Here is a 24,205-nt window from a genome sequence, read left to right on the forward strand (position 1 = left end):
TTTTCCAAAACCCTCCACTGCAGGCAGGAGACAACTATATTTGTACCGGAGGAGGGGGTATGACCCCAGTTGCCGTGTGCATCACCAAAACCACATTTAAAAGAGTCCTGTTTCGTGTGTGTTTGTGCAAAGCAGTTAGTATCCAGACTTAACTGCCTCTTACGACCACGGGTCCTTGAGACCACAAACGGCAGCGATGCGGGCCTCCGTGGGATTCCTCCTCCCGGCCTGACACTGCACCATCCGAAGGAAATGCGCCGATAGCAGGACAAACGATGTGACACAGCAGGACACGGTTTGTTTTAATAAGCGAAAAAGAGCGGCCGGAAGAAATACACCTCGCCGCGGAGACCCGGAGGCTCCGGCCAGGTTGTTTCCGTCTCTCGAGTTTCCCCAGAGCAGCACTTTTACAACAAAGCTGGTCTCAGAAAGGCTTCGTCATCACGACCCAGGACCGCGGGGAGCCCGAGGCTGAGGAAGGAAGCCCCAAGGTCTGGGGTTCCGGGTCTGGCTCTGCCCAGGACGGCCTCGCGCAGCGGCCCCAGGACCGGCTCCAGGGCGACCCGGGGAGAAAACCCGCCACCCCGCCCGCTTCGCACGCTTGGTGCGAAGGTCAGCGGGAAACCTCAGAACGTTTGGGAGGCACAGAGACGTGAGGAAAAGACGCAGGGCCAGCGTGACCAAGGCGGTCTTCACGGGGGACAGCTTTCCAAGAAACCCCAACGGGGGGAGCTCCCGCTGTGGCGCAAAGGGTCCGCAGCATCTTGGGAGCGTGGGGCGCAGACTGGATCCCCAGCCCCGCTCAGCTGCAGCTTAGGTCAAGACGGCGGCCTGGGAACCCATATGCCAGAGGGCAGCAGCGCCCCCCGGCCAAAGAAACCCCAATAGGTTCTCTACTCATTTGTCAAAGGTTTAAAACAACGGTGCATGCCCCTTTTCTTCAAATGCATGTCACCTTTGGGACTACGGTTCAGGTGGTATCAGCTACCTGCTGCTCACCTCCCCCCAGGTGGCTGGAGAAGCCGCACTCTGTGCTGCCCCCACCTGGGGCCGGGTCCCTCTCCCACCTGTCGGGGGCTAACTCCTACTCAGACTTGGGGCTGCAGATTAAAGACCATCTTTGGAAAACACCCTTCGTCTCCCTCACTCCCAAAACTGCACGCATGCCCCCACAGCTGCCTGACCTTCCCTGTCAAAGCGCCTCGTGTTTCTGCATCTCCGACAAGGTCCAGATGACAAGGTCCCTGACAGCGGGACGGTCGCTGCCCTGCCGAATCCCCAGTCACACCCTCTGCCACACACAGGCCACCGATAAACATTTGCTGGCATGGTTTTCAGCCTCAGAACTCAGGCTGTGAAAATAAATTTCCAATGTATGTGGTGTAGGTCACAGATGCGGCTTGGATCTGGCGTTGCTGTGGCTGTGGTGTAGGCCGGCAGCTGTCGCTCTGATTCGACCCCTAGCCTGGGAACCTCCATATGCCTCGCGGGTGCAGCCCTAAAAAGACAAAAGACGGGGGGGGGAGGGGGGGAAGGAAAGACTGACCATAATGTTGTGTCTATGAGCTAAATGTGGGCAAAGAGGTGCTCAAATATGGTGCTGGGCGGGAAGGTAGAGCCACACAGCCTCTGAAGACAGCAATTTGGCAAAAGCCACCAAATTCTAATTCCCCATCCCCTGCCCAGCAGGTAACCGCTAGCACCAACTCCTACACACACACACAAAGAGGACAGACACACAAAGTTGTTCCCTTCAGCCTAGCCTGCAAAGAGTAAGGTACCGGGGAAAGTCGAAATGCCCACCTAGAGGTAACTGGCTAAGAGAAGTGCGGTACGAGCCCCTTATACGGAATGACTACACTGCCAGGACAGGGGGTGAGAGCGGTCTTCCTGCACTGCTTTGGGTCACCTCCCAGATACACGGTTGGGAAGGGGCGGGGGGACCAGGTGCAGTACATACTGGGGTTTGAATAAATGAAAAGGTGACATCAGAAAAAACAAGAAGAAGAAGAAGTACGGGAGTTCCTGTCGTGGTGCATCAGAAATGAATCCGACTAGGAACCATGAGGACATAGGTTCGACCCCTGGCCTCGCTCAGTGGGTTAAGGATCCGGTGTTGCCGTGAGCTGTGGTGTAGGTCGCAGATGCGGCTCGGATCCCGAGTTGCTGTGGCTGTGGTGTAGGCTGGCAGCTATAGCTTCGATTCGACCCCTAGCCTGGGAACCTCCATATGCCACAAGAGCAGCCCTTAAAAAACAGAAATTAAAAAAAAGCAAGCATGTCACGTTGCTTATTATGCCCAAAAGAGCCCTGGGAATAACACACAAGAAACCTGTAGCATCGACTCCGCCTAGAGAGGAACACCAAGCAGCTCTAGGGTGAGAACGAGGGAAGATCTCCACCGGGCCTTTGCACCGTTTACAAGCTGCGCTGTGAAATACACGATCTGGTCGTAAATCAACACACAACAGTCAGGGTGAGAGTTCTGAATGCAGGGATGACCTTTTTTTACTCAGAAGTACAGCCACAGGCCTTCTGCCGCATTTGTGTCTCCTCTCTCTTAGCTTTCCTCTATGTGGCTTTCCTTCTCCCAAGCACAAATCTCCGTGAACCTGCCCCAGCTCCCTGGTCGGGGCTCTGGGCTTGCCTGTGGGACACTCAGCCACCGAACGCTTCCCGATCTGCAGTCACCCTTCCCGAGGGCTGCTCCTGGGGAACCCAGGACTGGCTGCCAAGGTCTGTCCCAGTATCTGCTGGCCCGTTCACTCTCCTGTTTCCCAAACTAGACCACTACAAAGTCCTTGAAAGAGATGCATTTGTTTGGGGTGGGGGTGGGGTTTATTCTCTCTCAGTTTCCATCAGTCAGGCTTAAACACTGGGTGGACACGTCTGACACACACACACAAAGCCTCATAGGATTGTTGTAAGGATGAAATAAGACCATGCATGTTAAAGCTAAAGCCACAGAAATATTTCCAAGCATTTATCATGAAGATGCCATAATCAGCATTTCTCAGAGACAGATTAGAGGAGGAAAGCAAAGGGCCTGCCCGAGCAAGGCTTTGACATAAAATTAATTTTATTCTGTGAATACAAGTAACCTAAACAGCTAGGCCTTTCCCAAGAACTGGCACATAGAGCCTGGGTGTGCCTTCTCAGGGGAGAAAAGGCACAGGTGCTAGCAGTGTCACCTCTGCAGAAGTATCTCACCCCCGGGGCAGCTACCTAGCTGTCTACTTCCACAACCAGCATTTAGGTAGGAATTTTTTTAAATCCCTGGGCAGACTTATGGACACACATATACAAAAATAGAAGGAAAAATAAAGAAAGCTATAGACTGTTAATATGAAGGAAGGAAAATGGATCAGAGAGCAAGACACCCTCCAACAGCTCTTCGTAAGAAGAATGAATAGATGTATAATATTAATTGCAAACTGTCAAACTCTTCCCTCAAAAATGTAAACAGAGTTCCCGTCGTGGTGCCGTGGTTAACAAATCTGACCGGGAACCATGAGATTGAGGGTTTGATCCCTGGCCTCGCTCAGAGGGTTCAGGATCCGGCGTTGCCATGAGCTGTGGTGTAGGCCGTGGCTGCAGCTCCGATTGGACCCCTAGCCTGGGAACCTCCATATGCTGTGGGAGTGGCCCTAGAAAAGGCAAAAAGACAAAAAAAAAAAGGAAAAAGTAAACACCCTCTATCTCTCCCCAAATATTTTCAAATAAAGCAAGGGTTTTTGTTGTTGTTGTTGTTGTTATTTGTTTGTTTTTAAGTTATAAGCACCAGAATGTAGCAAAGAATTCCCTGGAGGCCTTTTTTTTAATGCTAAAGGGTCTGTCAGGCATGGAGGCTACCACAATTCATGTCATGCTAACTGCAGACATCTCTACAGTTGTTTCAAGGAGAAGAGGAAAGAGATTGATAAAGGACAAGATTATTTTAAATGATGAGCCATCTGCAGGTCACCCACAGCTACTGTGCACCAACCATTTACTGTGGGAAGACCAGGCAATTCCACTCACGTTGGGGGATCTAGGGAAGGGAGCACGGTGTGGAAGCCGGAGTGGCACACACTGGCTGCCCTTTCCCAGAAGTCTGCCTTGACCTGACTCTCCACCCACCTTCCACTCCAAATGGCAACCCCTGGCGTTCTGTCTCCCCCAGCCTGGCTTCCTACTGGCAGGGACCAGGGTGTATTCATCTAGGCATCTCCCACGGCCTTCGTGTAATTCTGGACTAATGCAAAGATGCAAGTATTTGCAAAAGGAATGTATTTGATTTTGCCATCTCATGGCCTCCCTGACAGCATTCACAAACATGACCTGGCCAGAAAGTATTTCTGGAGTATTTTACAGTGAATTCTCCATTTTTTTCTCATGCAATGGAAGCAAGGTATGTAGGCTCAAATTTGCAAAAGCTCTGTGCCACCCACAAGACAAGGTTGTTTTAAGATGCAGAAATCCTCAACTAAAAATAATGACTTTCTATCACCACCACCAACCCAATTAGATGTTTCTCCCCCAAGGAGTAGTGGCCTAAGTGCAATTTGGGGGACGAGAATTTCTCAGAGAGCAAAGTTTCTGATAGGATAGTAACATCAGATCAGGACTGTTGACACTGGGCGTGCCTGCCTGGGGCAAAGGAAGGGTATGTCTCATTGAGACAGGAGATGAAGAAATAGTCCAGGATAAATGCAGAAAGAGTACGCGGGAAGCTTGCAAGATGTGCTAGCACACTAGTTCATTTATTAGATGAGAGCTAATATCCCTAAATTTTTTTAAAGTTCACCTTTAGATAAATCGTCCCTTTACAGGCAAACTATGAAACCTCCTTGTCTTTCAGCAACTAAAGCAAAAAGGCAAAAAAAGAAAAAAATGAAAATAAAAACACCCCCCTTAAACATCATTGCTGAAACTTACAAAACCTTACAGGAAGTATTCTGAACTACAGATACTTTAAAAAATCAATACGCATAGCTAGTTCATTATTCCTTTCCAGTCACTTGGATTTTCCAGGGAAGCAATTTGCTTTAGTTAGTGTCATAAAGAATTTATTTTTTAAGTAGTCATAAAAGCTCATAATTTGCATTAACTGAACTGCTTAAAATATTCTAGAAATCCTAGCTTGATCTCTATTAAAAGAAGGCATTTTTAAATTATGAAGCCTAGGGTCTAGTTCTTAAGATCTGACTTAAATAAATAAAAATAAAAAGAACAGTGAGGAGCTGTTCTCCACCGATACAATTATAAACATGAATTTTATAAAAACATACAAATGACTATGAGGAGAGTTGTAATAAAAGTGCTGGTTTCATTTATTTTATTGCATTTCCTGAGATCACATGTGTGTATAAATTTTAATATCTCTTCATAATATTATATAAATATTATAAATTATATAAAATTTAATACATTTGCAAGACTGCTGTAGAATCACATGAAAGAGTTTTTGTTTTTTTAAAAACACTGTGTTGCTGCATTAGATGAAGAAGAAGTGTTTTCAGTAGATATTCTTTATGACACGTCAACTAGCTTCTTAGTGTCAAAGTTACAAGGGGTGGGGTAAACTCAAGACAGGTTTTAAATGGACTTAGAAACAAAGTACCTGGATGAAAAACAAGTAGAAAAAAACCTACTGTTGTTTGACACTAAATATGCCTAAGATCAGTTATTCACCAACTTTCTGACTTGTGACGGTGACCCATTACCACTCGCTGTGTAATTAGGAATCAGAAATCCCCAATGGTCTAAGATTCGAAAACACTGTGCCTGGGATGGAAGATCACATGAGACCCCACGAAGCCCATTGTGGGTGTAGCAACCATGAATGATTTAGTAAGATTAGCTAAAAAGGCACTGCTTTTAAAAAAAGAAAAAAGGCATCACAAAGAACAAGGCTAGAAACCGGTTCCAAACCACTGATAACCAACTGACAAGTTCTCTCAGATGCTCCAAACGGAATGTCAGTCCCTTTCCACAACCAATTCCACCCACTGAAACCACCTTTAGGGTTTTTTTTTTTTTAAGAGAAATGTAATTTTTATTTGTGGGTGGGTGTACTGATTTGCAAAACCATTAAAATCCATCACTGCAGGGAGGGTGTGAAGCCGGAAGTGTTGATAGTGTTTTGTGACCAGATTACTCCCGTGCCAACCCGCCCTGCTCTCCACACACCCACCCACCCACACACAGCTTGCTGTCTCACAAATCATATTAAGTGATAAGTTCTGAGTCTAAAACAATACTACTAAATTACCTTGTCCCCCGACAGGATTTATAGATGCATAAACCTGTATTATTGTTCCTTTCAGAGGGTACACGTCTATCCAATTTAAGAGGCAAACCATGTGCAGGAACCATGTCCGATTCTGTGTTTCATATGGTGCCTGGACATTGTTTTACAGCTGGACATAAGCAAAGATGAGAGAGGCACCAGGAAAAAAAAGAAAAAACAGAAAAAACAACAACTTTCCATCAGTTTCTGGATGAGGCTGAAAGGAACTCAAGTCAGATGAATCACATAAGACATTTAATCCACATTTTGTCTAAAAGGACCTAAAGACTGGATCCTGGGTTTATTCCAGCAGTAATCTCCACAGTCCCCCCTGGGCTAGGTGTTGGTTGTCTGTCTCCTGGCATCATGATTTTTAAAAACAAAAACCAGAACAGCGGGGGGATTACTGGAGCGGTAGGCGAGAGGCCTATATACTCTAAGGAACAAATCTTGAGCTACATACTGCCCTGGGGATTACTGATACTATAATAAACACAGAGGCGAGAAGGCAAATAAAGACAGCCTTGCCCTTTACATCTTAATTCTGAATAAGTAAATATCTTTTTTTTGGGGGGGGGTCTTTAATATTGGGTAACAAACAGGTTACTTGCCAGGATCTAGAAAAAGGGCCAAAAGAACGTTCGAGAAAATATAATTCACGTAACCTAACATCACAAGGGTCCTAAATCTCCCACTTCATCCTATCAAAGAGCACCTATTTTGCTTTTCGCTAATTTTTTAAAAACCAGGTTCTTTTTAGAGGAAAAAAAACAAAAAACAAAGGTGCTAATTAATGCCACGGAATCTCAGACAGATTTCATAATCATTTCCTTTGCTGCAGTATCCCTGTCAGTCTCAAAGTATAGACAAATTACATGAGACTTCCAGGAAAGCTCATCTCATAGTGATTCACTGAACTGGCAAAAGGGAAAATATGTTTAATAACAAAGTTTTGAACAAATAATCACTCAACAAGTGCCAGTATTTGTTTTGTTTTATAAATATAAGGGACAGACTAGATACAGAGAAAAAGAACTACCCCTGAACTTATTTTAAACATAGGTATTTGATGTGTGCCAAGTAGAAAAGGTTCTTGGCTTGTAAAATAAATGACTCTAATACTTGCTGAATGTAAAAGCATTAAGCATTCAGGGTACATCTCCCACGATCCTATCACATGGTGTACACAGTCCACACTTCCAAAAGTGACAGTCGCAAACAACGGGTTTATACCCATTTTGCAAGCATGCAGCAGTGAGCGACTCTCCACACGTCTTTTCCCATCTCAGTGTATTTCTCTCGGTCCTTCTGACTCTCTCTCACTCTCTCACACCAACACACATGTGCAATCAAGTTTTAAAAGTATTCTTTTCCTGCGGTGTAGCACTAGGAACTCTGTCTAGTCACTTAGGATGGAGCATGATAATGTGTGAAAATAGAATGTATACATGCATGTGTAACTGGGTCACCATGCTATACAGTAGGAAAAAAAATTTGTATTGAGGCAATAACAACAAAATAAATAAATTTTGCAAATTGAAAAAAAATAAAAAATAAAAGTATTCCTTTGATTTTAATCCAGAGCCCATGACCCAAGACTCCACCTTTTTCAGTGTATTTAAGGCGCAGTACAACTCAACTACATTTGCATAACTCCCAATATTTTTGCATTTCCTGATATTCCCACTTTCTCCTTTTCCTTCTAACTTTTCTAGAATGTAGACTCTAGGTGCCAGAGGAGAGACAATATGAAAAACAGGCCATCTTTCTAACAGGAAAGACAAAAGCAATTCCTCTTGAAAACTGCCCTTAAGAGATGGAAGGGTCCGCCCAGCAGAGGTACAGGATGCCTCAGTTGTGCCCGAAGCCCACTGGGCCCTCCTGACTGCCACACTGCTGGTCCACGCCCGCCAGGGGAAAGGCTCCTGTCCCGACATTATCATAATCACACTGCCAGTTTGGAGGAGGGTGGGGTGCTCAGGCCATTAAAACAAAACAAAAACAAACAAACAAACAAACAACTACTTAAAGATCTTTAATTGCAGCCAAATCCTTTGTGAAAATAGGCAGTATTATTAATATCATTGAAATAAACACTGTCTACCAAGCAGTATTCAATGAATCCAAAAAGTTTCCGATTGTCTCCTGAGCAGGTAAGTCTTTCTGATCTGTTTCATTGTTGGTTTTGTTTGTTTGCTTTTTAGGGCCACAACTGCGGCATATGGAGGTTCCTAGGCTAGGGGCCAAATCAAAGTTGCAGCTGCCGGCCTAGGCCACAGCCACAGCCACAGCCACGCCAGGTCCAAGCCACGTCTGCGACCTACACCACAGCTCGAGGTAACACCAGGGCCTTAACTCAGAGTAAGATTATTTTGGGGCGGGGCTGCATCTGTGGCATATGGAAGTTCCCAAAGCAGGGATCAAACCCATGCCACAGCAGAGACCCAAGCCTCTACAGCAACAACACCAGATCCTTAACCTGCTGCACCACAAGAGAACTGCCATAACTAAGACATTTAAGAAGCAACTCAGGGAGTTCCCATGGCTCCGTGGTTAACGAATCCAACTAGGAACCATAAGGTTTCAGGTTCCATCCCTGGCCTCACTGAGTGGGTTAAGGATTTGGTGTTGCTGTGGCTGTGGTGTGGGCTGGCGGCTATAGCTCTGATTAGACCCCTGGCCTGGGAACCTCCATATGCCTCGGGTGCGGCCCCAAAAAGACACAAAAAAAAAAGAAGCAACTCAGTGTCAATAAGTTGTTTTCGTAGTACAAGTCTCTCAAAAGGTTTTTGTAGGACAAATAAACCACTTTCTTCTAGACTTAACTAGAACACAGTCTTTAAAAACAAAAAGATGTGAGGGACACGAATCTTTAGAAAACTCTATTGCTTCCTGAGTCGGTGGTAACAGAGCTCCAACTCATTTTATGGTGTCCTTCCTACCTCAGAAAGCCAAGAGGCATAACCTACACCCAGATCAGTCAATGAAGAGTTTGCATCACCATAACCCGAGGGCTCTCCCCACTTTCTCAGGACTGCTGCCGAAGTGAGCTCTCTGAGCTCTCCGGCGGCTGACAGCAGATCCTCTGCTGCTGAACTTTAAAGTAAGCAAATTCTATTTTTTGAGAGGGGGGGGACCTAAAAGGAAACACTGTCCTCTTGTCTAATTAGCCTTTCATCACTTAAATGCACGCCCCAGATAGTCAGACGACGCGACCACAAACTACGCGGAATAAATTAACGAGCACCACAAGCAAAGCTACAAGGACTTGAAATTTATCTACGACACCTGCTTGCTCTGAAATACGATTCCTTCTAAATACTCCCAGGCTAGTGGCCCTCAATACTCCTTATCGGTTAAAACTCCCACTGTCTTTTACATTTGACTTAAATTCCACTTGCCTGCTGAAAAACAAAAACCAAACAATAAAAGCCAAGAGGGAGTGGGGGGCGGGGAGAGGACACACATGTACACACGCCGATGGAAGCCCTGATGCTGCCAATGTCTTTGATTTGTACCTTTACTTCAGGAGGACAAAAGAAACCAGCAGTATTTGCCAAGCGATCCAGAGGTTCGAGACCAGAGTTTGAAAGAGGGACAGAATAGCTGAAGAGTAAGAAACTGCTTCTTTTTAAATGTTCTTAATTTCTTTAAAATGCACTCACTGCCGAAAGTGTGCTGCGATTTGGGACAGATACCAAACCATACCACTCTCGGCCCTCGCTCCATTATTTCAGTAGAAGGTGACGGAGGGGAGAGAACGGAAAATCCACAAGCCAAACCAACAACCATGCAAACCTCAAGAGGTATTCCAAGTCTCCAGGGGCAGCCAAAAGGAAAAAAAGCCACACCACGCCACCTGTCTGTTACCTATCAAGCCTATACCTTGGGAGGGGACAGGGGAGGGGCTGAATGCCTGGGGCTGGAAAGCTGATTTACCTCGTTTGTCAGGTCACGTACACAGCAGCGCGGAACAGAGCTGATGCGGATCCTTTTCTTCTTTGATGTTAGCCCCTATCGGGGGAGGCAAACGAGAGGAGATGGAGGAAGGAGGGAGACGGGGGCAGGGAGAGAGCGGGTCCCTTAGAGGCCTGACCCTGCGGCTGGCTCTTCCTGGTACTTACTGGGGGGCCGCTGTACACCGGGGCACTTACCTCGGTGAGCATGTCTCACTGCCTTCCCACATGGCAAAAAGGCTTTCCTGTTTCCGTGCATCCCCTGGCCAGCCCTAATCGGTGCCACTAGGTCACTGTCTTTTGTGCCGGCAGCTGCAATGGCAGCCCTGACAGCAAAGAACTTTTCCTCGCTTCCCCCGCACTGAGCCCTAAGAAGCAGGGAGCGCTCCCAGGCACAGGTCCCCTGGCTCTGCTCCTAAAAACGCTCTCTCAAGTACACCGTTGCTTAGCAATGTTTGCCTTCCCCCTGTACATTTGAAATTGGCAACATCTGTCCCTTTGGCAGTTTTGACTTGTGCAAAGCACCACGCTCATAGTTTTAAAAACACAGACGGCTTTATGAAATGGGCAACCCTCCACGCTTCCCATGTCCTCGCAAAACCAGGGATGGAGGAAGAACCACCCAAGAGGTTTCATCTTCACTTAGCTTTGAAGGTCGATATAAAATTCTACAGGATTCAAAATGCTTAAGCCCAGCAGGCATTCCTGTTAAGCCCCACCTACTAAGCAGTGTGTTTGCAGTTACACCTGTGGATGTGTCTGCAAGAACAACCCCATTTAGTTTGAAATTTGCTCTATCACGATTTCTACCTCCAGGTGTTATGTGTAAATACCTATTAATAAGATATAACGGCAATTTCTTCCTGGAGGAAGGAGGACAATTCTCATGCTCACCGCGTAAACAAAAACAGGAAAACAGACGCAGGCACATGCAGACACAGATCAATGGCCAAGGAACCTAAGCAGTCTAGGGACCAAAAATGTAAGTAATTCCAACATCATGAACTTCAAAACAAATGACCTTAAGCTTCTTAAGTTGTTTTGTGCATCCTTCAACACGGCTGTCTTAGGATTTTACCAAGGTTACTCCTTAACACTAAAAGAAGCTCATAATATTATAATTTTATACATGAGGAAAAAAATAAAAAATCAAATTTTTTATGGGTAGTATACATGTTCTGCATATAATTTAACTTTTTTATCTAGCATATCGACAGGAAATACAAATCAGATTAAGACGCATAAAAGTTAACTAAGAATTGAACCATGCTCCGTGCATTCAAACTTTGGCATGTAGACATTTTCGTTCCTTTAAACAAATCAGGCTCTAATTTTCCTTTTGGCCAAACCAACCTTGACGTATTAGAAACACATGTTCTCAAAAACATTTTATAGGAACCAAGTTCCTGTTACAAAGGGCAGGCTGACTTATTGCTCTCACAACGTCTCTACCTGGAGCTCACGGTAGCAAAAAGCCTGGGGGATACTAATGGCCACGAAAAACACATCCAAACGGTCCTTGACTGGACTAAATAATAGCCCTAAAATTCTGTAACACACTTGGATTCATAATCCTGCTTAGCTACAAACACACACACACGCCCCATCTCAGAACCCACTTCTCACAGTAACTCGTCATCCACTACTTGTCCCGATGCACACAGCAATTTCTGTGAAGTTAGGCCGTTTATTGCAGTTTATGGGAGAAATCTGTGCAGACTTGCAAACTGGGGACTTCTCAAAAATCTCAGCTATCCCTCCAAGTCATCCTCAGTGGTTCTGGCCTTGCAGGGTAGTGCTGATGAGCAAGGTTCTGAGCTGCAGCTTCCTTCCAGACATAGCCCTGCCAGGGACCAGCTATTAAGTCCACTGCATGCAAATTATAGCCTAAGCACAGCACCTGGTCCATGGTCCATTCTCAATAAACTACAGCTATCATTTGTCATCAAAGATTAACCTTACCAATGACACAAAAGCCTCAGTCTTGTTTTTCTCCTTTCCTTCTAAAGGGTTCACTTATCCACCTTATCACCCAAACACCACCTTTATTTAATGAAGGTCTAGGAAAATTCTTCCGGATGGGGAAGAATGCTCAAGGAACAAATGACAACAAACTGCATGCTTCCGTAACTGTATAGTATAATCCTTGCGTGCACCTTTCTCTGATTTATCCTTCAGCACCCCAAAAGTCTCTTCAGGTCTGAAAAAGCCATATTGCAGACATCTGTGTCTGCAAGATGTTTCTAATAAATTCTGAGTTAATTCATGAGGGGGAAACAGAGGGATTTGTCCAGGCTGGGATCCCTGGCCCTGGAGGTGGGGGACGAGGAGGTGGGGGCCAGGGCAGGGGCTGAGGTGCTGTCCACCAGGCAAGTGCTGACAAGGCCTTGAGGGTTTGGTTGAGGTGGCCTCCAGGAGACCCTCCTATCAAGCCATCTATGGAACAAGGGAAAAGTGCAAAAAAGTTTCCTCGGAGAGGAGCAAGCAGGGACTGGTCAGTCCGTGAGCACTGCCCTGCTCCGTGACTGCTGCTTTACAGTCTATGCGGCAATGGCGGGCCACCAGAAAGCCAAACCCTGGGGTTTATTTAAGCAACCACTGAGCAGGTGTTCATTTTGAGGCTTCTGGCATGAGACCTGCTCCTAAGGATAAATGCCGCAATGCATCCCACAGTACCAATCAATAAATAATTATTAGGTCTGCAAAACAAGGGAAATAAAACACAGGCTGTAGTACTCTTATCAAATCAGGAGTTGCCATTGTGGCTCAGTGGTTAAAGAACCCCACTAGGAACCATGAGGTTGCGGGTTCAATCCCTGGCCTCACTCAGTGGGTTAAGGATCCGGCATTGCCATGAGCTGTGGTGTAGGTCACAGAAGCGGCTCCGATCCCATGTTCCTGTGGCTCTGGCGTAGGCTGGTGGTTACCGCTCCGAATGGACCCCTAGGCTGGGAACCTCCATACGCCGCAGGTGCAGCCCTTAAAAAAAAAAAAAAGTCTGCTATATCTTCATTACCAGGAAGGATGGTTCTACCCTATTTTGATAGTCTAAAGAAAATCTATGGAGAGTTCCCTGGTGGCACAGGAGGCTGGGGATCCAGCATTGTCACTGCCATGGCTCAAGTTCGATCCCTGGCCCCAGACGTTTATAGGCCGTGGGTGAAGGAAAAAAAGAAAAGGAAAATGTAAAGGAAAGAAGAAAATCTATGGCCCCTTTACCGTTTTCACCCCTGAAAATGTTCAGAGCCCAGCCTTAGAATCCTTCAAATCCTACATATCTAATAATTTGCAGACAACCTGCTGGCATAGTCAGAAATATATTTCACACGGTATCACCATAAAAGCCTTCAAAAAGATGTTCCTCACTCAAAAATGCCTACCATGCGGCAATTAGCAGCAGCAGCAGTAACAGCTGTCGGTAGTAAAAACATTTATTAAGCACCAGTTGGATGGAGGGGGTGGAGGAACAGGGAAAGAAAATAATGAATAAAATTCAGTTTTTCAAGCATGAAAAGGTCTTTCACCAGTGAAGACACAGAAACATTTTAAGTCACCTTGAGGCATCGAGCTCTCCTTCTGTGCAAATGCCCATCTAACGTCATATTCTCTCCTTCATGACTCAGGGTATAGTTGAAAACATAGTTGAAAACAAGTGCTACCCAAATTTCACTCCTTTCCACACCATCTTGACAGGGATACTATATTGTAACACTACGTGTACTATTTTCTTTAAATCAACCTATGACCCACTCATTTGAGTTTTACTGAAGTAGAGTTAATTTACAAGGCTGTGATACTTTCTGCTGTACGATGTAACCCAGTCATACGTACACGCACATCCGTTCTCTCGCAGAACTGTGTCCCACATTGATGATCAGAGGATGCTGGGCAGAGTTCTCCGTGCGGATCAACTCCCTTTTTTACTTGGCCTCTTCCTAAGTAGCAATATTCAGGAAATCCTGGGTTTGATGCAGGGGTACAGGTATTTCTCTAACTCACATTAACATCCATAGAATAAAGAGGGGTGCCCACATGCTCTTTTGGAAGTTCATGAGCCAATCGATACTATTTAAACCAGAGGCCAAACGAACGTCCTGGGACACCGATTTCTGAGTAAAGCTGCAGGGGCTCTCCCGTGAAGGCATCCTACTTCACCTGCTTACACAAGGGCTGCCCCTCCTCTACACCAGGCTCAGGAAGCCCTCGCAAGCTACACGTGAATAAGCCTGCTCGTGCCTTTCCTTACCGGATCTCCCACCCAGAAAATTAACGCTCTTAACAAAATGAACAGCCTACCATGGGCAGGTCAGTACAATCTTTTTCCATATGTTTCATGATGCCGCAATACAACTGAAAACCACCTCTAGTTCTAACAATGAATAGCATTCTGGATGAAATATAGCAGGTATTGAATATTAGGGCCACGCAACATTTATTCAAGTCTCATTTTAAAAAGCAGCATATTTTCAAAATTAAACCCATGACACAGACGTTCAGTACGTCCCCAAAACAACTGAGAACCACCAGCAACCAACCCAAAACATGAGGACCCTGCTGAAGACCCTGGTGACGCCTAAATAGAGCTGTAAAATCAATAAAGACAACACAAAGACGGGTGATACACGCTTTTTTCACAGTGTAAATCTGCTTTTACTGTCCAGGGAAGGCAGGATACCCTGGTCCGCTCGAGCCTAGGCAAACAGTTCCATTTCATGTTCACAGCCACCCTGCGGTTCAGGTGGACCTGTCCACTTAAACGTGGAGCAAAAGGAGCCCAGACGTCCTGGCTCCACAGTGTGAGGCATCGGCAATATTAACTCCAGGGAGTTCCCGCGGTGGCGCAGCGGCGAACAGACCCGACTAGGAACCAAGAGGTCGCGGGTTCCATCCCTGGCCTCCATCAGTGGGTTAAGGACCCAGCGTTGCCGTGGGCTGCGGTGTAGGTTGCAGACAAGGCTCGGACCCAGCGTTGCCGTGGGCTGCGGTGTAGGTTGCAGACAAGGCTCGGACCCAGCGTTGCCGTGGGCTGCGGTGTAGGTTGCAGACAAGGCTCGGATCCAGCGTGGCTGTGGCTGTGGCACAGACCGGCAGCTACAGCTCCCGTTAGACCCCTAGCCTGGGAGCCTCCATATGCCGAGGGTGCAGCCCTAGAAAAGCCAAAAAAAAAGAGAAAGAAATATGAACGCCACTCCCACTTAGTATCTCCTTAAAACGTCAGTATTCAAAACTTTTCAACTACTCAAATTTCAGGTTCTAAGCCAAGGCAAGGAGATGCATCCGCTCCATTCAGGCATCATGCAGATGGGGTCAAAAGAATGGCGTGGATGATGTAAAGGAATGACAAGGATGGGTGGCAGATGCTACTTATCATCACTTACTACACGCCAGCCACTGACCTAAGGCTTTCACGTCTGCTTATTTAAAGCTGAAAACTACCTAGAGAACGAATCTGCTACTGTTTCCATTTAACAGATAAGAACGTGAGGTGTGAGCAGTAATTTTTAAGTAACTTGCCTATGGTCTAACGGCTAATTCAAGGTAAGACAAGATTCAAACCCAAGTCTTCGTTCATCCAAAATCCATGCTCTTAACTGCATGTCCCATAACCCACAGAAACTTAAACATGAGGCGTTCCCTTCGTGGCTCAGCGGTGAACGAAACCAACGAGGATCCATGAGGATGAAGGTTTGATCCCTGGCCTCACTCAGTGGGTTAAGGATCCAGAGTTGCATTGAGCTGTGGTGTAGGTCACAGGCCAGGCTTGGATCTGGTGTGGCTGTGGTGTAGGGCGCCGACTACAGCTCTGATTCGACCCCTAGCCTGGGAACCTCCATATGCAACAGGTGCAGCCCTAAAAAGCCAAAAAAAGGAAAAACAAGAAACTTAAACAAGAGTTGTCTGTATTAACTACAGGATCAGCATTGCTAAGATCAGCTCTTGGGGGGGGGGGGGCGTGTGCTGGAGTCTCCGGAGCCCCTCCCCGCAGGAGCCAGAGAGGTTGCATCCTCCCTCCCTGCTGCAACCAATGAAGGCTGTTCCCAGCACAAAAACAAAAACATACAGACGTTGCTAAGATCAAAGGAAGGAAAGCAGCTCCTGGTGGCTGAATGGGCGTTGAAAACCAACTTCCTATTATTCACTATAAAAACAAGAAAGGTAATTTAGAATAAAAAGTATTTAAGGATAGGCTAATGGACTTGGTATAGGAAACAGCGTCAGGCGTTCAACTGCTGGAATTCAAATCCTTTTTTTTTTTAAAGAACCATAATATTTTAGAATGGCAAAGAACGTAATGACAACCTACCCCCCTTCCCCAGACACAGAAGAAAACAAAAAAGCTAAGCAGGCACATTTTTACTCGGTGACAAGGAGGCTAAGAACCCATATTCCATGGTTTTGGGAAAGAGCTGTCAAGTAGATTAACACTGAGGGGTTTTTCCAACTAAAATATGAACAAAGGTCTGAATCACACATTTAAAGGTTTACAGGAAAACATCTTCACATTTGGAAACAAGAGCAAAAAGATAAAGAAGCCAGTAGGACCTACTTTATACACTTTCATTTAAAACTCTGAAAATCAACCTCTCTTTACCGGCTATCATCAGACATGTTGTGTTATAAAATCCTTCCAAAAAGATGTCCTCTGCACGTCTAGCTTCTCAGCCCTTGGTTCCCAGGGCTGGAGATGCTGGGGGAGAGAACAGCATCCCTTACGGGGCTCAGGCAGGTGACAGGTTGGCATAGGTGGGCTGAGAGCACACCCCAAGGGGCCAGCCAACTACTGTCTTGCAGGAATGCAAGTCCTAGGTTGCCAATGCTTCCTGTATTTTAAGGAAGAAAAAAAATTAAAATTCAGATTTCAATGTGAAATCTACTGATTTTCAGATCTTGCAACTAAATCCAATCAACACACCGCACAAGACACTGCCCCTCTGTGTGAGCGTCCGCCTGTGTTGGCTTTAATGTGTCCTTCTCTCCCAAGAGAGGGAAGACAAGATTGGGAAACATGCCCACTTAGAAAAGTCTCTTTTTATGCTAAGCACAGCCCCATCTACAGACTGGACAGCTTCCCTTCCCCGAAAGAAGGCGAAAAGGCCTCTGCCTGAGGGGCCAACGCATGAGACGGCCTCACGGCCGACCCGGGATGGTCCCCCCTCTTGGCTGTACAAGCTCCTGCCAAAGCCTGGGACTGGCAGAGGCGGCCTGACAGATCTCGAGAAACACGAACCAAGGAGGCCGAACAAACCACAGTTATTTTATATGACTTGCACGGAATAAATCTGTGAACTGCAGGTGAGTCAGAACATAATAAAGGGCCCAATTAGGTTCGAACAACACACCAATGTTTTCCCTCGTCTTAGCAACAAGTTCACTGGCATCCTGAAAGGACATGCGGGACACAAAGGACCCTGGTGTTTCTGTTTTATTCTTGACTGCAAGATAATTAATCTTACTAGAAAATTAAACCCAGGTTGCCAGTTGGGCATTTTCAGGGTCAATAATTCTTAAGTTACCAGGATACCAATTAATGATACCCAAGTGGTCCAGAGGAGTTAATGACTCTACCCAAAATTGTTGGCTCGTTCCCAAAAATGTGAATCATTCAATGGCAAAGTATTTAAAATGGAGACTCCTTGGAGAGAAACAGCAATTTTATTATAAGGGCGACTGATACCTTTTTTCAAAAACCCCATAACCCAAAATATACTAAAGGAAATCTGGTATCTAATTTAATAGAGAGGAAAGCACCTATATACACATGCATAAAGATCATTATTCTCCCATTTTTATAGTACATAAAACCACCTGATTCATCTCTAAACTCAATACTGAAAAAAAAAAAAAAAAAGCGCCGCAATTTAGGCCTGGAACTCTACTAAGAACACAGAGTAATTGGATTAGGCTGCTTATTTTCAAATCCACATACAAGAATGCCTAAAGTGACCTGCGAAATACTTGGGCTGAAAGATGCTAAGTCAAACAATTCCCCCCGCAACTGCTGACCTTAGTACCTGCTTCCCATCTAAGTGTCCCAAGATAGAAATTCAGAAAGCATCAACCTGTTTTTCCCCCTCTGCTCCAACAAACACTTGTAAGAGATGATCTTTGAGACTCTGGATCACAGCGCAGTGGCTAAGAACTCTGGGGCAGAGCACAGTGTAGGAAATAGCACCCTTTTGCCCCCCTCCTCACTCGAGCTAGAGGATGGACAAGCACAGGGGACAAAGGCTCCACATCCTCAAAGGGTTTGCCATCTGGAGGAACACACAGAGGATGCCGGAGAAGTGCTGAGACCGGAGGTGAGGGCACAGGAGATCCTCTCTGAAGGCTCCGGGTCTGGAGTTCCGGTCGTGGCTCAGCGGTAATGAACCCAACTAGCACCCACAAAGAGGTGGGTTCAATCTGTGGCCTCACTCAGTGGGTTAAGGATCTGGCATTGCCGTGAGCTGTGGTGTAGAGGTCACAGATGTGGCTCGGATCTGGCATTGCTGTGGCTGCGGCCAGCAGCTGCAGCTCTGAGTTGACCCCTAGCCTGGGACCTTCCATATGCCGCAGGGGCGGCCCTCGAAAGCAAAACGGGGGGGGGGGGAGGGGGGGACTGTGGGTTGGAGGCAACCGCAGAGGGGTCACAGCCCAAGCCTGCAGAGACAGGTAAGAAGGCACTTGGAGATTTTTATCCTGAGGCATCTTTAACTAGGCTAACTTGGCCTGGTTTTCATGTTATACTTCTCTTGCGGAACAGTATGAAGGAAAAAGGCAGGAAGACAGGTTAGAAGGAAGTCGTGAGAGTTTAAGAGTGACCAAAAGTTCAACTGCAAAGGGACAGTGCGGACTGGAGAGAGGAGAAACTCTCCGCAGATATTTACAACGCAATCCTGGTGGGAGTGGGGTGTCAAATGGGGGGCGGGGGCACAAAAGCAATGGAGAGGGGTGACCACCAAGGAGGAGAACGTGCAGTGTGGGTGTGAAGAGGAAGGCAGACGTGATGAAACCCACTGCACACCCCCAAGAAAAGCCCGGGGGGCGGCTGGATACAAGGATGTCACACCCAGAAAACTTTTTGGTATTTCAGCCTAGAAAAATCACTTTGGGGGCCTTCAGTATTTCAGTAGGTAAAGACTTAGGTGCAGATGAGAGCCCCCCCCCCTTGGGGGGGAAGGCTGCAGAAGGAGAAGCAGGCAGACCTTGAGGAAAGGGGGGGACGGGCAGAGCCTGGAGGAGGTGAAAGCGTGTCCCAAGCGAGGGGTGGAAGCAAGACCAGACAACAAAGGGGACAGTGTTTGCGGGGAAGGTGGTCAAGGCCAGGGTCGGGAGCATCGGTGACTTTGCCCTCAGGAGCCGCCCCCAGGGGCCGCCCGGTGGAGGCATCAGCGGGCACTGGGTGCAGAGAGTGGGTGGGAGGGGAGAAGCTCAGAATGGGTACCTGCTTCTGTCTGCAGGGCTCCAGCTGTGTCGGGACAGAAAGAAGTCATGAGAGGAAGACAAGGGAGTGAGAAAGGAAGGAAGGGACCGCTCAGCCCCTTCCACCAGGACAGGCCTGGGCGCAACTACAGATTGTTAGGAAAGAGCCAGGTGAGAGGAGCAACGCCCCGCTCGGAGATCAAAGGGAAGAGGGAAGCGGTGGGTGTGGGTGTGGATTTTTTTTTTTTTTTTTTTTTTGTCATTGCAGGTGGCAACAACAGAGGTTCCATACCTGATGGATGCCGCAGAAGCAACGTCAAAGGCCTCAGAACAAGCCACGTGGCTGCTACCCCCAAAAGGGAGCTGGAATCAACATTTTTGTTTCAGGGCCGCACCCGCAGCATAAGGAAGTTCCCAGGCTAGGAGTCAAATCGGAGCTGTAGCTGCCGGGCTACACCACAGCCAAGCAGGATCTGAGCGGTGTCTGCCACTTACACCACAGCTCACAGCAACACCAGATCCTTAACCACTGAGCGAGGCCAGGGATCGAACCTGCATCCTCATGGATCCTAGCAGGGTTTGTTTCCACTGAGCCACAACAGCAACTCTGGAATCATCTTCTCATTGGAATCATCTGGCCACCTGACACCTCGAAGGCCAAGCCAGGCCAGGCCGTTAAAACAGTGCTCTGAACACTTAAATGAAAGTGGTAATCAAACACTTAAATGAAAGAGGATGGTGACTCCACAGAAAACCCGTTGTGTGGCAGAGAGAGGACTGGAACGAGAGGCCTGGTTTCGCGCCCCCAGCTCTGCCACTTATGAGCTTAAATCATTAAACTTCTTAGAGACTCGGGGCCATGGCATGTAACGTGGTGATTCGTGCCAAGCGCCCTGCCTAACTCACGAGGTTGCTGTGACAATCAAGAGGAAACAAATAAGCTAGCGCCGTGGGAATGATGACGGGGGGGGGGGGGGGGGCGGGGGCAGTAATGTATTTCTGAGCACACAAGCTTTTGCAAAGTTGCCAAACCATGGGAAGCCTGTGCCACCGGGCGGGGGTGGGAAGGGTGGTGGCCCCTCACCTTGGCAAACCAGTTTCAAAATGCTTGATAACTCCAAGCAAATGCTTTCTTTCCCTAGGCTTTTCCTTAACCCTTGAAAATCAAATGTCTAGGGCTTTATCGACCCAGTCCATCCTAGCTGGGCATTGCTGGTCCCTGTGATCTGATCCCGCCTCTGATTCTGGAGCAGACCCCGAAACACAAGACCCTATGCTCCATCTTCCCGCCTCCTCCGCCGACTTGTTTCGAGAACTCTGCCTTGGTCCTTAAAGCCCAGTTCATGTTCTGACTCCCACCACCACTGACTGAGCTCTTCTGTGCACCAAGCACAGTTTTGAGCGCTTCTCGTGGACTGCCCTCAACCCAGCAGCCCCACCGCACAGCAGACCGAACTGACAGCACAGCCAGGTCAAGTGCCTGTGCCTCTTCCCAGGCTCCTTGAACCCAAGGCCCAGCTACTCCTACCAGATTTCTCACCATTTCCTGCCTCTGGGCCTTTCTCTCCCAAATCCTTTAGACGCTCTCTTACCAATACCCGCAGTGCCTCAAAAGTCAACTTTACCAAAAAAGGTACAGCTTCCAATTTCTGTGGTGGTTGTTTCTTTTTCTTCCGCCCCGTGGCTGAAGGAGCTCCTGGCTCAGATCAATCTGAGCCTTCGTTGCAAATTATGTCACAGTTACGGCCAACAACCAGAGCCTTAACCCACTGTGCTGGACCAGGGATTGAACCTGTGTCCTGGTGCTGCAGAGATGCCGGCCGATCCCACTGCATCACAGCAGGAACCCCCAGCTTCCAACTGCGAAAGGTAGCACAAGGTAGGTATCACAGTTAAGGGTGTGGACTTGAGCCAGACCACGTGGACCTGGAGTCCAGATCCAGGACTTAGGGCCTGGCTAAACTTGGAGAAATGGATCTCGCTGCACCTCTGTAAATCTCAGTATAACAGCGTCTACCGCAGGGGAGAGTTACAAGGATTAAATGAGTTGATAGAAATAAGGCATTGAGAACAGCTCCTACCACAAAATGCACAAGAAGACAGTGTTTCCTACTGCGTCTACTTTGTATTTTTTAGGCTATGTCATAAATGTACTGTTGGTATCTTTCTCTCCCGGTAGCTCCCCTTTATATCTAGTGGGTGTTCCAACAGTTGTTGACTAAAAAGGCAGAAACCTAGAATGCAAAAAGTGAATCCTTCTATGACTAAATCGTTCCGGAGAGGAAAGGTTTTTGTTTGTTTGTTTACCATTGTGTAAGAATGTCCAGGTTATTTGGTAAAAGGAAAAAGAACTTCTTGCACGTGAACATGCGCTCAAGCATAAAAAGAAAAAAATGTTGGAAGCTACACAAGAAACTCTAATTACAGCATAAAACTGCTTAAAAAAATTTTTTTTTCTAAAATGCAATAGGAAATATTTGCTTTGGGGTGGAGGATTTTAAAAACTGAGCAATGAAGAAAAGAAGCTTCCACAAAGCCTGAGTTTGTAAGAATCTGTGCAGGAAACATGAATGACAAAGAAGGCTTTCCTTTCCTAATTCATGCAGTTCAGTGCAAAGCCTCAAGCTTGCCCAAATAACGAACTGACAAAAGTTCTACTTTCTGTCAATTGGAACCAAAAAACCTAAGGTGATTTATCTAAAGGACAGAGCTAGAAATAGGACCTCTAATTACTTAAATACTGAGGCCCCCAGATTAAAACACTAAACCTCAAAACCTTTCAGCCAAAGGGATTAAGGAGATTAGAAAGGACTTGACAAATTACTACAGGTTGGGGGGGGGGTGGAAAACGCAGAGAAAAAGTAGGCCACGCTTAAACAGGGAATAAAATAAAGTTCAAGAAAAATCTAACGGCCTGTGTGGACCCTGAGCATTTGCGGGAAGGGGGAGAGACCCAGTGACGTGGACAATCAGAAAAGGAACAATATCCCTGAAAAACAGCTGCTTAGAAAGTTCTCGGAAAATGTGAACATGCCACAAAGTTAACCTTGGAAAATAATGGTTTTCAAATAGATCTTGGCAACTGGAGAGGAGAAAGCCAAGGCCAAAAAATAAACTTGTTATCATAACATGAACCAGGATCCTCTCTGAAAAAGGAATTCTGCTCCGCCATCTCCCTCGGCGGGGCCACCCCGCCAAGAACAGCCCGAATCCAAACCACGGAGGCGGGTCATCAGCAGGACTCCCGTTGGAGTCTGCTTTTCTGTCCCTGAAGATTATCAGCTGGCTCCAAATAAAACGCAATTAATCTGGAGAAGAGCTCGAAGGCCTCGGGCAGCTGGGAGAGCCTGGGAGCGCGCACGGCCTGGAAGATTCTAAGCGGGAAACGTCTCCGTCTTGGCAGCTGCACAGCTCGAGGACCCAGGGGGGATCCAATAACCCTCCCCAAACATCTCAAGTGTGAAAACAACAGGGAGGAACAGGAATTTCTTATCCTGGTACCAAATGTACTTCTGGCGTTTAGAGAAGGAATGGAAAGTCAAACTACAAAGAAAACAGCTCCGCTGAATGCCACCCAAAAGATGTGCCAGGTTCAACGGGCGGCTTTCTGCTGGGGCTTCTATAAGCAATTCTAGCCTTTGCCTTAACTCCTTTCTGGCAATTCTAGAGCTTTTCAAAAAATATGTTAGCCTGTATTCTTGAGAACGGTCCCTTCAGAGTTTCAAGTGTTTCTTTAAACTCAAAAATTTGCCAGAATCCGGAAATTAATAAAGGTGGCTACTCAGCTCTAGCGGGTGAAACCGAAAATCATATTACGACTTTTTAGCATAATTCCCCAGTTTGTTGATATTGGCTCAGAGGAGGGGGAAAAGAAAAAAGACATTCTATAGGCAAAAAAACAAAAAAACTCTGCAGGCCCAGTCAGGCTGTTGGGAGCGTCTGCTCTAAAATGTCTGTCAGTCATTTGTCACTATTTTTAAACTTCTATATTTAGATATTTGGGGGTCAAAACTTAGCCAGCCTCCAAGCAGATACAGGTTACTCGCCGCGGGTTATTTCTCACCGGTAGGAAGTATTCTGCTCCAGACATGCTACGTCATCAGGCAACTGAGCACAAGGTAACTTTTTTTGCTTTAATATCATTTTCCTAACAAACATTAAAGTCACGTAGCAAATACTAAAGTCACGTAGGTCTGCCCAAGTTAACTGAGCTCAAGCTCATGGAATCCAATTTAAATTTGCAAATAGAAGAGCTGTAATTTTAAAAATTAAAAAAACTGTACTTTAAAAAAAAAAAACATTTTTAGAAAACTGAGTAAAGCTAGATAGGGTTGTGTCGGAATCTTACTTTGCCCATGAGCTTGAAAATGTTTGGGGGCGCAAGGGGGGTGGGGGAACGTGAGCCACAGAAGAAGAGTGGAGCCTTCGGGTCCTACTCCCTTATTTCTCCCCAGAGGCTCCTGTCCTGTCCTGCTCAGGACAAGCTGTCCCATCAGCCTAGGTGACCCTTCCGGCTGAGGACCCACATGGGAGACTCTGGAAGCACTGGGAAGGGGGCCCTTCTCTAATGCCTTGT

At 46.7% G+C, this 24,205-nt stretch overlaps 1 protein-coding gene across 12 annotated transcripts in view; it reads right to left on the reverse strand.

Moving 5' to 3' along the window:
- Window positions 1-24,205, reverse strand: part of AFF1 (AF4/FMR2 family member 1) — a 195,996-nt gene that overhangs the window by 64,042 nt on the left and 107,749 nt on the right. The window contains exon 1 of one of the 12 annotated variants that reach the window (XM_021101791.1): window positions 10,426-13,088. The exons of the other annotated variants lie outside the window; for them this stretch is intronic. Within the exon in view, the coding sequence (XP_020957450.1) occupies window positions 10,426-10,437 (12 nt within the window). The 5' untranslated portion in view covers window positions 10,438-13,088. Of the gene's footprint in view, window positions 1-10,425; window positions 13,089-24,205 lie in introns of those variants that run through there. 12 annotated transcript variants of the gene reach the window in all.

This window comes from Sus scrofa, chromosome 8, assembly GCF_000003025.6.
Source record: "Sus scrofa isolate TJ Tabasco breed Duroc chromosome 8, Sscrofa11.1, whole genome shotgun sequence".
NCBI classification, from domain to species: Eukaryota; Metazoa; Chordata; class Mammalia; order Artiodactyla; family Suidae; genus Sus; species Sus scrofa.